Source organism: Grammomys surdaster, unplaced genomic scaffold (genome assembly GCF_004785775.1).
Source record: "Grammomys surdaster isolate TR1022 unplaced genomic scaffold, NIH_TR_1.0 144, whole genome shotgun sequence".
NCBI lineage: Eukaryota > Metazoa > Chordata > Mammalia > Rodentia > Muridae > Grammomys > Grammomys surdaster.
In genome coordinates, this window is record NW_021604602.1 from 4,199,165 (window position 1) to 4,212,281 (window position 13,117).

The 13,117-nt window shown below is 46.4% G+C and overlaps 1 protein-coding gene across 2 annotated transcripts in view; it reads left to right on the forward strand.

Annotated features, from left to right (window-relative positions):
• The first annotated feature begins 294 nt into the window (after nt 1-294).
• Nucleotides 295-13,117, forward strand: part of Evl (Enah/Vasp-like) — a 52,523-nt gene continuing 39,700 nt past the window's right edge. Inside the window, exon 1 of one of the 2 annotated variants that reach the window (XM_028764455.1) lies at nt 295-431. In XM_028764455.1, the coding sequence (XP_028620288.1) occupies nt 421-431 (11 nt within the window). In that variant the 5' untranslated portion in view covers nt 295-420. The remainder of the gene's footprint in view (nt 432-13,117) is intronic. The other variant, XM_028764456.1, reaches the window with a different exon arrangement.

Genomic DNA, 13,117 nt, shown 5'->3' on the forward strand with positions numbered 1-13,117 from the left:
TGTTCACTCTGGACTCTTCTAGATGCCTCTATCTCTGCCTGTGCTCTCCCTTTTAATTAAGAAGCTCAACCCCTTAGGAGCAGTCATGTCTTCATTTCTTTTTCTTTTTTTTTTTTTTCATTCAACAGGAAACTGGGGAGCTTGAGGTTGCCAGTCTCGGGCCTAGGCAGCAGATCTCAGCCACCCACACTGGTGGGGCCCTGTGCTGTTAGCTTCTTGTTTCTCTATTTTCTACCTAGGTTTCAGTTTTTCACTTGGGTTTGTTTCCCCTTTGTCTCTGGTTCAGCTTCCTTTTCCTGTTTGGTTTTAAGTAGAGTCTAAATCGTAGCTGTCTTCAGAGGGTCTGTGGTCTTCTGATTCAGAGACCCTGGTGGATCACAGGACTTTCCTCAGGGTTCCCCGTGTAACCTTCATTCAGCCATGGCCCCGGGGTGAGTACTGGAACCCAGGATGGGATAGAGGGTGTACAGAGAAAACCTAGGCTCTTCATGCTGAAGCTTCTGTAGAGTTCGTCTCTGGGCCTGTTGGATACCAGTATGGGAACATCCAGGACCATAGGGCAAAGGACTCGCCAAAATTCTAAGTTAATAACCTCAGTCCCTTCTGCTCTTTTCAGTCCCTGGCCTATCCTTGTAGATCCCAGTGACCTCGAATCACTTGAGTCAAAAAGACTTACTCAGAATTGACCACCGACCTTGGAGAGTAGAGGGGATTCTGAACTCAGAGGGAGAGTTTCTGACTCAGAGGTATGGGTGATAGGTCTAGACTTTTGAAGCATGGCCTGACATTGAGGCAGCTTGGATATTGTACCTCTGGACCAAGATGAGACCTGAGTTTCCTTTATGCTAGAAGCTGCATGCTCTGTGACCTGTGGAGAGACTTGTCTCTCTTTGGCTGCTAGTCCCATAGATGATGTTGAGTATTGTTGAGTGCTAGTCGCCTGCAAACAATGCTGTATTCTGAGTGGTCATCCAAAAAGTGAGACTAGGATTTGGATGTGAATGTGGTAAGACCAAGTTTATCCTCCAAGATTTGGGACTTTTATTTTACTAAATTATTATAGTCTTGTGTCTTCACATAAATGAATAATCCTCCACTTTGTTTGCAAAGTGCTACTTCACCAGCTGTCTTCTTTTGCCTTGCTTGGATGGATGAAGAAGGTGTGACGGCTTCTGCCTTGTGGCTGAGGATACAAAGGCTCTGAAAGGCTGTGGGACTTATCCAGGACTTACTGGCTGAGGAGGGACCAGACCTGGGGCTTACCCATGCGGCCTCATCCAGACACTTGAGACACATTTTGCAGTGAGTTTACTGGAATGAATGAGACAGCGAATACAGCATGAGCAGCCAGGGAGCCTGACTTCCTGTTCTGTTCAGTCTACTGAGCAGCTACAGCCCAGCTAGGCCAGAGAAACACTGATTTGGTGCTTGAGTTTTGGTGACTTTATTCCTGCTTTTTTGCTTGTGTGTGTGTGTGTGTGGTTTTTCTGTAACTTCAGGGAATTTGAGCATGGAACTGTGAAAACCAGAATGCGTTCTATTCAGAGGTTTGATATTCTCAGTTGTAAGTTACATCGTAAAAGCCAAGGGAGCTTACTGGGGGAGAAAATAGCACCAGAAGGAAATGGGGAGGAGGCACCATGAGTTCTTAAAGGTCTCTCAGCCCTTAGACATTGGAGAAGTTGCAGCTGGAAAGCTTCCTGCAGACAGTGACTGCAGGCCCAGGGCAGTAGAGCTTTAGGTCTTGGACTTTCCACTTCAGCAGAGTAACTGCTCTGTGCTCCTTATGCTCTCTTACTCACGCTGAAGAAAAGCCCCTTGTATCATAGTACTGTGAGTGACAAGTCTTGAAGTCCCAGTTGTATCTTTGGAGACTAGAGGTGGATGAGATTTGTCTGCAGTAAGTTAGTAGCCAAAGTAAGAAGAAAGCCAGGCAATTGTGTCTCCCTTCCAGGTTGTCTGAGCAAACAGGTTCATGCCCTGACACTGTGAGTATCCATGTGAGATATGATAGCATCTAGATTCCCTACTTACCCTGACAACCATGGTAGGGCTACAGAGGGCTTCTTATCACTAAGGCCACTTCTGGACCAGTAAACCACGTCAGAGACGAGGAGCTGAATTTTCTTGCCCCCTTATCTCGCACTGTCTCACAGCAGTCCTGACAAGAACAAATATGGGGAGGATGGAGCTCTCCCCGACCTCAGCCTCAGCAACCGAGCCTCTGAAATAGGTAGATGATGGAGTGATAGGAAAATGGCCTAAAGATGAATCATACACAGGGGCATCACGTGAAGCCAAAGCAAGCACTCCCACAATGAGAGAAATACAAAGATTCTATCTATGTGGACAGTCCATCTAGAGAGAGGAGTGTGCCCTCGTCTGAGTGACCTGCTGCCCGCACATGTGTAGCATCCATTGTCTTCCTTCTGTGGCACAGAGCATGTCCTTTTGGGAATTCATGACAATTGGATTCTTTCTAAGGGATTCTAGAGGAATAAGTGGAGGCTCCCTTAAACGTCTGCTGTCCCCTGAACCTAGAAGTTGTCCACACAGCAGGGTCGCAGACTAGGGGACAGCATTCCTGGACTCCTTTGCAAACATTATTCATAAATACATTTCTGTGTCATTGAGAAATAAACCAGGAGAAAGAGAAAGGACTTGACCCAGAAATAGAGCTATTGAATGGAAGCTCCAAGCCTGGAATATGGGTCTCCTGAACTCTGTGCTGTCTTGGAGGAAGAACTGACCTCCAGCCTCAGACTGTGGAGGAATAAGAGCTATGGAAGGGTGAGGCAACACACTGTACAGGACTGTTCAACACAGACAGTTTGTGGGGAAATCTCACTCCCATAATCCTAGCATTTGGAAGGCTGAGGTAAGAAGGTTGCTGTGAGTTTGAGACCATCCTAGTCCACAGATTGAGCAAATTAGTGAAATTGTCTCCCCAAAACAAAACCAAACCCCTAAAACCTCAGCAACACAGGCAAGATTAGCATCTGTGGTTGGGAAGTTGGAGCCATCAGGTGAGAGTGGCCTTTTAGAGAATTCTGAAACACAGGAAGGATTGTTTACAAAGGGCTATCCCAGTGTCAGTCAGCCTGGGCTGCTGTAGCTGCTGGAGAGACAGTTCTTCTAAGAGCAGGGGAAGGGCAGGCAGCAGTTGAGAAATTACCAAAGAGAGCTAGAGAAAGACCAACTGGAGTGATGGGGAGAAAATGGTGGACCATCATCTGTTCTTAGTAGGAACATTTTCTTTAAAACTGCAATGGTTACGTGAGACAGACATAAAATTTAGAAATGAAAACTCATGTGACAGAGACAGCAAGTGCCCTAAGGTGATAGCAGTTTGGTACACTGGAGAGTGAGAAAAAGAATAAGGAGGACCAAGTCATGTGACTAGGAAAATGGAAGAAAATGAGGCCAAGGACATAGTACACGAAGCCTGTCAGTGTACACAAAAAGTTTGATTTTACTTTCCAAGTTATGAGCACCTTTGGAGAGAAAGACAGGTAACCGAAGCCTGAGCCCACTGCACACATTCCCACTGGCCACTGTGGGTGAGAGTTGGCACTGTGGCAAGAATGGAGGTAGAAAGTCTTTAGAAGCTGCCTCGCTCATCCAGGTCAGAGGCAGTAGACGGGTGGTGGAGTTCTAGGGCAAAGAGGAGAGAGGTAGCCAAATACAGTAAGGACACGGGAGGGATAGGCTGAAGGACTTTCTAGTACCCCCATGTGGGTGTGAAGGAAGCACAGGGTCTGGTGTGATATAAGTAGGTGGTGGTTTCTGGGGAACAGGGCTTGACACAGACAGAACTAGAAGGAGCTGTAGGCTTTGAACCCTGGACAGCATACATCCCCCAAAATGTTTCTTGCACAAGACTGACAAGCAGGAGTTAGCCAATATCACAGTGCAGCCACAGGGAATACAATGGAATGAGTAATTGGTGAAATGCTCCTTCCAGTACGAGCCGGTTCATTTCAGTCCCATCCCTGGTTTCCCAGCTTCTCAAGCACTCGTTACTCCTGACATTCCACATAACTCATTCAGGGGTTGTTTACTATTTGTTTTTCCTCTCTACTCAGCTAGAATACCAGTTCCAAGACAGCAGGGACTTGGGTCCTTTAGTTCCCTAGTGTTTCCCCAAAGCCTAAGACCAGGCCTGGGAACTCACACATTCAATCTCTAGGTTGAATTTCTTTTTGACACTCGGATTGGAGATGCTTAGCTACCATTGCTGCTGCTCAGTGGAGCTTCCTATAGTGTTAGGCATTGTGGTTACTCTAAGTGGGGAAGAAATAGTGGCCCCTGTACAGTTGATACTAGCTGCCAACAGTCGTCTCTACTGCTCTTAAGGGCCTACAGATAGTCTGTGCATGAAGATATGTGAAATCTTGCACATTCTGAAGCACCGGCAGTCATAGAGAGCCCCCTAGGATCTCATTCAAAGTCATCTGTCCCAGAAGCTTGTGACCAAGCAAGCCTCAAAGACCTCATAGTTACTCTTCTGGTGTGATTCCCCAGGACCTGAAGCCATGCGTTGCCCAAGAGAGCTTCTGGAGTGTTTGCCATCTTTTGTCCCTGTTAGTCTAATGGCCTGAAGCTCCAGGTCACTCACAACAGGACATCATGTTTCCTCAGGCACCAAGTAGAAAACCTGAGAAAGCCCAATGGCTACTCTGGTAATTAGGTCACTGGGAAGAGACACCCAACAGTTAACCTTGTGAAAGTATGAACAACAAGCATCCTACCTGTCAGACCCCGCACCTTGCATGTAGTCTCCGTGTGTAGTCTCCGTGTCTTACTTTCCTCCAAGCAAGACAGCACTGTTAAGGTGCTTGTTCCATGTCACACTTCTGGTCCCTTGATATAGCTGGGATTAGAACCAGGTCTTTTGTGCCATGTCTGTCCTCTCAGTTGTAGCTCCTCAAAGGAACCTGCCCCAAATTGCAAGAACCAAGGCCTCCTGCAGTGTTTTCATTGTCAGTCCTTCCACACTGTCACTCTGCTCTCCTCAGCAAGTTTTGTAGCTCTCTGACAAGAACTGCCCACCAGCCTAGAGCTGCTCGAGAGCAAGATGTTTGCTGCTCAGTTCTGTCTGACCCTGTGTCTTTAAACAGTGCAGTCACTTAGATGTTGGTTGCACAGAGTCAAAGGGACGTGTTAAGGATTGGGAGTGTTGAAATGAGCCATTCTCATTCCTAGGCTACTAGTTACCCTCAAAGCTGAGTACCACCCGAAAGCCAGAGACCTAACACCACAGCTTGCCTGGAGTGCAGCACACTTTCCGAATGCTTTTGAGGCATACATAGCCTGGTGTCCACATGGCCTATTTGATGGCTCTCCAAGCAGCGGGCTAAGTTGGTAGCTTCAAGATGATATAGGAAGTGCTGTGAGTCTAAGAATATCACATTTCCTTAACAGTTGGGTTTTGCTTGTTTGTTTGTTTTGTTTTGTTTTGTTTTTGAGAATCTGCAAATTTTCAGAGAGAAGTGAAAACCACTGTACACATTTGGATGGTAGCCTCAGGATAAAAAAGCAAACATCTAGATTGCCTGTGGCCTTCCAGTCTGGATGGAAAAGAAGATTGGGTTTAACATAAAATTTTAGGCTGAGTTTACCCAAAGCCTTTATTTGTGATAAAGGTTACTCAGGCAGAAGCACTTTGTATTTGCATAGTACTGTGTGGATATCTAGATCCTTGTGTTTTTTTTTTTTTTTCTGTAGGTTAGTGAACCACTAAATGTGGCAAGGATATTGACCTTTTTAGGGCTAGGTCAAAACTGCATTTATGATGACATCAAGACTTTATTACTCTTGCCTCATAAGTTCACTGTGGAACTTTCCAGAAATACTTGACATGTTTTTAAAACATACTTTAACTTCCAGTACAGTTAATTGTTCACCATTACGTTACCACAAAGTACTTGGTGTAATTAACTTAGAAAGAAATGTACTTCGTTCAGAGTCCAGGATTGGGTTGTTTCCTTACTTTGGGCTTCTACAGAGTCGCACATCATGGTGGAACCATTCACGTCACACAGGAGGAAGTGTGGAACCAACCAAGAGAAGACCAGGATCCTGCAGTCTCTTGTGAGGACATGCTTCAAACAGAAGGCAGTCTAGTGTTATGTGCACTTGGGTTCTGGGATGGAGGCCACCATCCTAACCTGTACCACCTAGAAACAAGAACAGGGGCAGCCTACACAAGTGGGCCCAAGTTCTTCACAAACATAACTCATTATCAGTGAAAATGAAATAGCTTAACACCCTAGCTTAGAGTAAGCACACAGCACAGCGCACACAGCACAGCCCACACAGCACAGCCAGTAGCCATATGTTAAGGACCTATGAGTACATCCTGGGTCCAAAATTTCCAAAAACTTTTATGGAAAAAGTAGGGACTGTGTATTTAGAAAATGCGTGTGCATGCACACGCATTTTCTAAATTGTATATTAGGACATTTGTTTTATTGTGCTGGGAATTGAATCTAGGGCCTCATATAGGTAAGTACTTTGCCACTGAGCTACATCCTAGCTAGTATGTCTGTGTTAAAGAAATGTATGCTTAGAACCTAGGTTTGAAATATCATGCCTGCAAAGTTTCATACAATTCAAGAAAATACATCATGGACTGGGTTGTTGGCTCAGTGGTTAAGAGCACTTGTTGCTTCTTGCTAAGGACAGGGGTTGGATTACTAGCAACCACATGGCAGCTCACAATTTTCTAACTCCAGTTCTGGGGATCTAGTGCTGTTTTCTGGCCTTCTTGGGCACCAGACATGCACACGGCGCACATACATTTAATCCAGAAAAAATACTCACACACATAAAATAATAAATCTTTAAAAAAAATTGAAAAACGGAAAGAAAACAGTCATGCACACAGAATGAATCACACATGCCAGACTGTTGGCTCTGGGCAGTTCAAATGAGAGGGACAGACACATGTACTGTGTGTCTCTGTAGGCTTCAAAACGACAAGAAGTCAGAGTTGGGGAGTTTTCCCTTTGCTAAGTAGAGCAGAAAAGCACATCACGTGGAGCCAGTAGTAGAGCACAGGGACTCCTACACATCAGCAGAGACTTGGGCACGCATTCTCCTGCGGCAAGCCTGTCTCCCCTCCTGGAAGACAAACGGCTACAGCATGTTTGTCAGTTACTCTGGCTCCAGATGTTTCTCAGCCTCTGAACTGTGACATGGTAATTAATATAGTACAGATTTTCTCATTCCCCTGTAGGAGGTTTAGAAAGCAGTGTACCCTAGTGGGTGAAAAGGGGCTGTGTGTGCCCAGGACTGCCCCTCTTCCCTCCTCGGTTGGCTCACTCTCTTGAAAGGTTTTGCTTCTCCCTCACAGCAGCCCTTGGGATCCCTTGGGCAGCATTAAATGGACCCCCTTCTTACTCTGCTTCTAAAGACCTTAGAGTTTGGGTCCTCTAAGTATGTCAGTTAAAGAGACAGTAGTTAAAAACAAAAGAGATTTGCTCATTGTGCCTGCACTGGGGAAAGGAACAAATAAAGAGGTCCAGTGACCCTCCGGCTCGTCCTTGGAGAACTGTCTTCAAGTTTAGGTTTGAGAGGCAGGAGGGAAGCATAATTAAGCAATCCTGGTCACAGTCCACTATTGATCCATCGTTGACTTGGGTCTGTCTGCCACTAAGTTGGCAGAATGGTGAGCTAGCTGGTGCTAGGCTTTGCTTTCTGACTGTCTTCAACATTTGTTCATGTCCACATTCTCTGTTCTCTGGCACACATGCACGTTTTTCATCGTAAAAGAGCCACGCTTGGAGGATGAGAAAGGGCAAGACCTTGGAAGAAGCAGCTAGAGGAGATGGACTTCCGTGCAGCGGCATTTCCCCATGAACTTTGTACATTTCAGTGTGGGGTGGGAGTAAATGGTGGAACGATGCCTTCAAATCCATGATTTTGAGTGCCCACCAAATGGTCTACCATGCTAGCTAGCATGTGATAGCTTCTCACAGAGGGTGGAAGTCAGCAAAGACCCTTGTTTGCTTTACCCACGGCCTCTTTTCTGAAATCCAGTAGATGAGCAGGAGCCACCAGCCCTTCATCCTGGAGCTACCAAACAGGCCGTAATGCGGGGCTGCCTGGCTCCCAGCTATGGGGGCTGCTTTAATGATGGTCTCAGCTCCTTTAGGAATCGCTTTTGCTGCCGTATGTTGAAAAGACACAAGTTGTTGGGGCCTTATGTACTGCCTTGGAGTCTGGTCCAGTTTCTTGACTTGGCATGGCTCACCACACACCCCATCACTCACTAATTCCAGGCTGCTGAGTGGAAGCCACTGCTGTATGTCAGGTGAACATGGACTGGGTCAGACGAGTGCTGACCTCCAGAAACTTACAGTCTCAGGGCACATAAGCTCTAAATAGCATTTATGAAAACAGTACCTGTTAGGAGCCGTTAAGTATCAGAAGCACACATAACCTTGCAGTGGGGCCAGATGCAGAAACACAACTCCAGGGGCCATGAGTGTCACCACTATGTCTATGTTGGTCACTGTAGTGCTGGTTTATAGGCAAAAACTCTTTTCCTTGATCATAATCCTCAGGACAGATACATGTTCAAGGCAGCATACCTTACTCTTAGCAATTGTCAGGTGAGTAGGTGTGGACAGTGGCCCTTCACCTAAGCTTTGAGTCAGACCTCCCGATGTAAGGAGGAGAACACATCTTGGGCAATGGTATTCCTAATTACTTGAGTAACAGTGAAGTCATTTTAAAGGCCCAGATGTTGTGGGGACGCTTCTTCTGCCCTACTTATTGCCAGACACAGCCTACCTTTCTCACCGAAGTGTGCTAGGCAGGGCAATGTCAGTTCCGGGACATTGAGAAAGGGAATTCCTGGGCAAAGCCCAAGAATCCATCCTGTCATCCTGGACCTTCCAAGGTGGGAATGGAACTGTGGCCTATTTTTTAGATCAGCACTTAGGGGAACCTGTCTAGAGGCATTGCCCAACAGAGGGACCTAAAATGAGACATCTGTTAGAGTAGCTTTTAGAAAAACACCTAGGTAGACTGGAGACGTGCTAGAGAGCTCAGAAGGATCAGCTCACACTATGACTTAAGGCTTTTACACCCCACACATGGTGGCACACATCTTTAATCCTGGCCCTCAGCAAGCAGAGGCGATTGGCTCTCTAGAGTTCAAGGCCAACATGATCTGTATAGTGAGTTTCAGACCAGCCAGAGCTACACATCAAGACCCTGTCTGAAAAGAAAAGTATCTAAATTCTTTACAGAGTAGTGGGAATTACTTGTCAGTTCAGCTGGAAAGAGTGTCATAGGCAGAACAAAATAAACTGAACTAGTGAGGCCACAGAAACAGTACCTGTTAGGAGCCATATTTCCACCAGACTAGGTGGGGGAAGGGCTCAGCTGGGGACTTGTTGGGAGGATGGAATATGAAGAGTGCTGAGGGCCTGCCCAGAGCCCAGGCTGTGCCTTACATGGTGACAAGGTGTGCATCTTAATCCCCCAGAGAAATCTCCAGGGAAATGAGGGATGAGGAAGGAGAGCAATAGTTAAGGAGGAGGAGCCACAGAGAAGCATTTTGTCTGAGGTCATTGTAGCCTCTGTGGAGTGGTCAGGCTCCCAGTGAGGCTTGAAGAGGCAGGCCCATCTTCCTTTGAAGTTCTTTCTCTGACCTCATCAGAGGTCTATTGAAACTCCAGACACAGGAACCCAGAGACAGGAAGGTCGGCAGGAAGCTAGTATGATGTTGCAGATAAGGTGTGGATGATGATGATGGTATAGGCTTCAAGCACCACCCAGCCAGGAGGGCAGAGGGCAGGAGATCTGCAGTGTGTTTAGGAAATACAACAGCTGGCCTAGTAGCCACAGAGGGCAGGGCTTGAAGAGGAAAACTTCTGAAATGACTCTCACACATCAGGCACAGCCTGGAGGTGGCATGGCTGGCGCTTCTTAGAGTAGGAAGTATTGCAGAGGTTTTTTTGTTTGACCCTATTGATTTTGAGGTACCTGAGGTATAGCCAGTAGTCTGAAATTTGGTGTCAGGATGAGAACCTCATTAGCCCAGGATCTCTGGACATACTGGTGATCACCATGAACCCTAGCCATGGTGAGAGCCATGAGGAGACTCCCTCAAGGACTGTTGGCACTGGAATCTACAATCATGTAGAAATGAAGACCCCACCTGAAATTCACACTGAGCCAGACCACATAAGGAGATCTGGGGCCTGTTTTGTAATAAGTACCATGCTAGTTCTTACAAATGCATACATTTTTTATAGCTGTGGGCATGGAATGAGAGAAGAAGTCAGAATAGCAAGATTCGAGGTAAGCTTTAGATCAACTTGAAATAGGGACCCATTTGAGGCATGGCCAAGGCGTACTTTACAAATGATTTCAGAGGCTCCTAGAGACTTCAAGCATGACCTTGGCCCCAGCTAAAGAACCTGGTAAAAGAGAAACGTAGTCAACTCAAAACTATGAAGGAGGCTTAAAAAAAAAAAAATCACCAGAACTGTCTGCCATAGAGAACCAGGAGAGTCAGTCAGGGCAGGTTTTAAAACTAAAGACAGCAGCATTTGAGTCTCCAGGAGCAGCTGAATGATTTTGGAGACTGAGGGTGTTCTGTTTGTCTTCGGGAACAGAAGTCAGCTCTACAGGCAGCTTGGAGAGTGCGGACTAGGTGGAGAGGAAGAAGAGACCATCGCTTTCCTGGAAGACAGGAGCTGGAGGGGAGCAACTGGGAGTGAGGGCCAGCCCACTGGTGTTTATTAGGTGTGTCCTCTGAGTGAAAGATTACATTTCTAAAATCTGGGCTGCTGTTAGGGTGACCACCTCATGCTGGTGTGCCTAGACTGTTCCAGTTTCCATAGGGAATGTCCTACCTCCTGGGAAGCCCCTGAGTCACGTGGGCTTGTTGACAAGATGAAACAAACCTTCGAACCAGAATGGGTTAGCTGTTTTGTCTGACAGAAACTGTCAAACCACCATATTGGGCCTGGGCAGGGCCACCCCATCAGTTCTGGGTAGCTGACAGCTAGAACTTGGCAGCAGTGACAGCTACATAGCAGTCGAGATTTACTCCTCCCTCCTATACTGGCCGGATAAATGTCAAAAGGAGAATGTATGTCTTCTCCCATGTAGGCTTACTAGTTACAATAAGTGAAAGAAAGAAAGAAAAATACCGTTCAAAAGGGAAAGAAAACCGGGTTTTGGTTAACCACAGGTTTAATTTGAACCCATAGTGTTACAAACAACAGCGGAGGAGGGGAGAAACCCATGGCTATCATTACAACAACTAAAATATATTTCTTTTATCCCTCTTCTTACAACCTCTGAATCATGTGTGATGCCCCAGACACACTGCACCTACTTTGGGGGGCCTGCAGCTCTCTGCATACTGTGTGGTTCTTACCTCTGCTCCTGTCTGGGCTGCCTGTCTCCTCTGCCTAGACTCCTTATACCTGCTTTGTCTAGGAATTGAAGACCATCATCTTTAATCCCAAACTACATTTTTTCTAAGCTCCCCTGGTTCCCCAGAGCTCTCCTGGCCAGGTGAGGTGTGTGTGGTTCTCTGTCTGACTCTGTCTGTAAGCTCCTGGCAGCAGCCACTGCCCTGTCCATCTGTCCTCTGACTCACTGGCATTTGTGCTACAGTCAACACGTGCCCAGTTTTAGTGATCTGATGGGCTGCTATGAGCTGTTCAGAAAACACTGTGACTGGAAACAAGTAAAATATACTGAGACCAAGGTCTACGTCAGTTATCCAGCTGGCCTCTTTAGAAAGGAGTCAGTGCTCAGTTATTCAGAGGTTTGCTGTATGTTGTCAGAGCTGCTTTATTGAACACAATGGAGAATTGGATTGCATCGTCTAGGGCTCTTTTAAGCTCTGAGAGTCTCTAGTGAGCACTCAGTAGACACTTGCTGGGTATACTTTACCAGAAGATAACAATCTCTATCCTGGACCACAAGATCTGAGCTGCAGAGAAAGTCTTGAGCTCAGCCCTCAATACTCAGGGTGAATTGGCCACATTTCCTATCCAAGCCTTTCCAAGAGGACTGACTAATCCTTTAAAAGCACCATGTCTGTGCTGGGGACAAGGCTATTTCCAAATATTTTGGTTCCCTGCCCTTCATATGATAAAATGAGCACATGTGACATTTCCTTGCTTGCTTGGTCCGGTTGTTACGCTTACTCAACACTGTCACTTTGCTTCACTGTTACTCTACAAGGTGTAGACTGTCTCAGTCCACCGTGTGGTCCACACTGGGCTGGTGTGGCCTCCTTTCTAAGCACTGTCAGTCTCCAGTTGTCAGCCTCCCCTTACCTTTTTGGTTTGGGAATCCTTACATGCCATTAAGACTGTAGTCAAGATTCTGGGGCTCTGAGAACTAAACAGCTGGGCAGTGTAGTGTGTTCATTTTAGTGGTGACATTTGACCTCTGCAGAGGGAAGGCTCCTGCTAACTCCTTGGTTTTCCGTCATATTCTAAGCAGGTGCCCTTGCTTTGCCAGGTGTCTGTAGCCTAGAGCCAGTGTGTGTGAGCAACTGTTGCTCAGTTCTTTAGGTCACGTAACCTCATTGTCCACATGGCATTTCTGATGCTGTCCTGCCTTGACACTAGATATAAATTGGAGATTTTGTTGGATGCTGCAAAGAAAACCTCTGTGAGGTGTACTCTGGAGTCAAAACTGGCTGAGCATCTAAAATCCTATCCCTGGGTACCTAGGTAAACTCCTCAGCATCTCAGCCACTGTTTCCTCATCAAATAGGGGTAATTAGTGGCTACTTCAAGCTATGTATGAGGGAGGCAACAGTACTTACATTGTATTATGTAACACAGGGTTTCTAAGAATTAACTAATAGTTTCTCTTTCCCTCAAGCACACCTCCCTGCAAAGCAAAGTGATGAATCTCCCAAGCTGTGGGATTTTGGCAGATGCTCATTCACTCTCCAAGGTCTTTTTTTTTGGGGGGGTGCAGGGGGGTGAAGTGATCACTTCATAGAACAGCACTGCTGTGGACAGGTGGAAGTTCTAGCAGCAAGTTCATGTTGCCTTTGACCTCTGTTTCAGAAGGACAGGGCCAACATCGATCCACCTTGGCCAAGTGTGACACTGTATTTTCT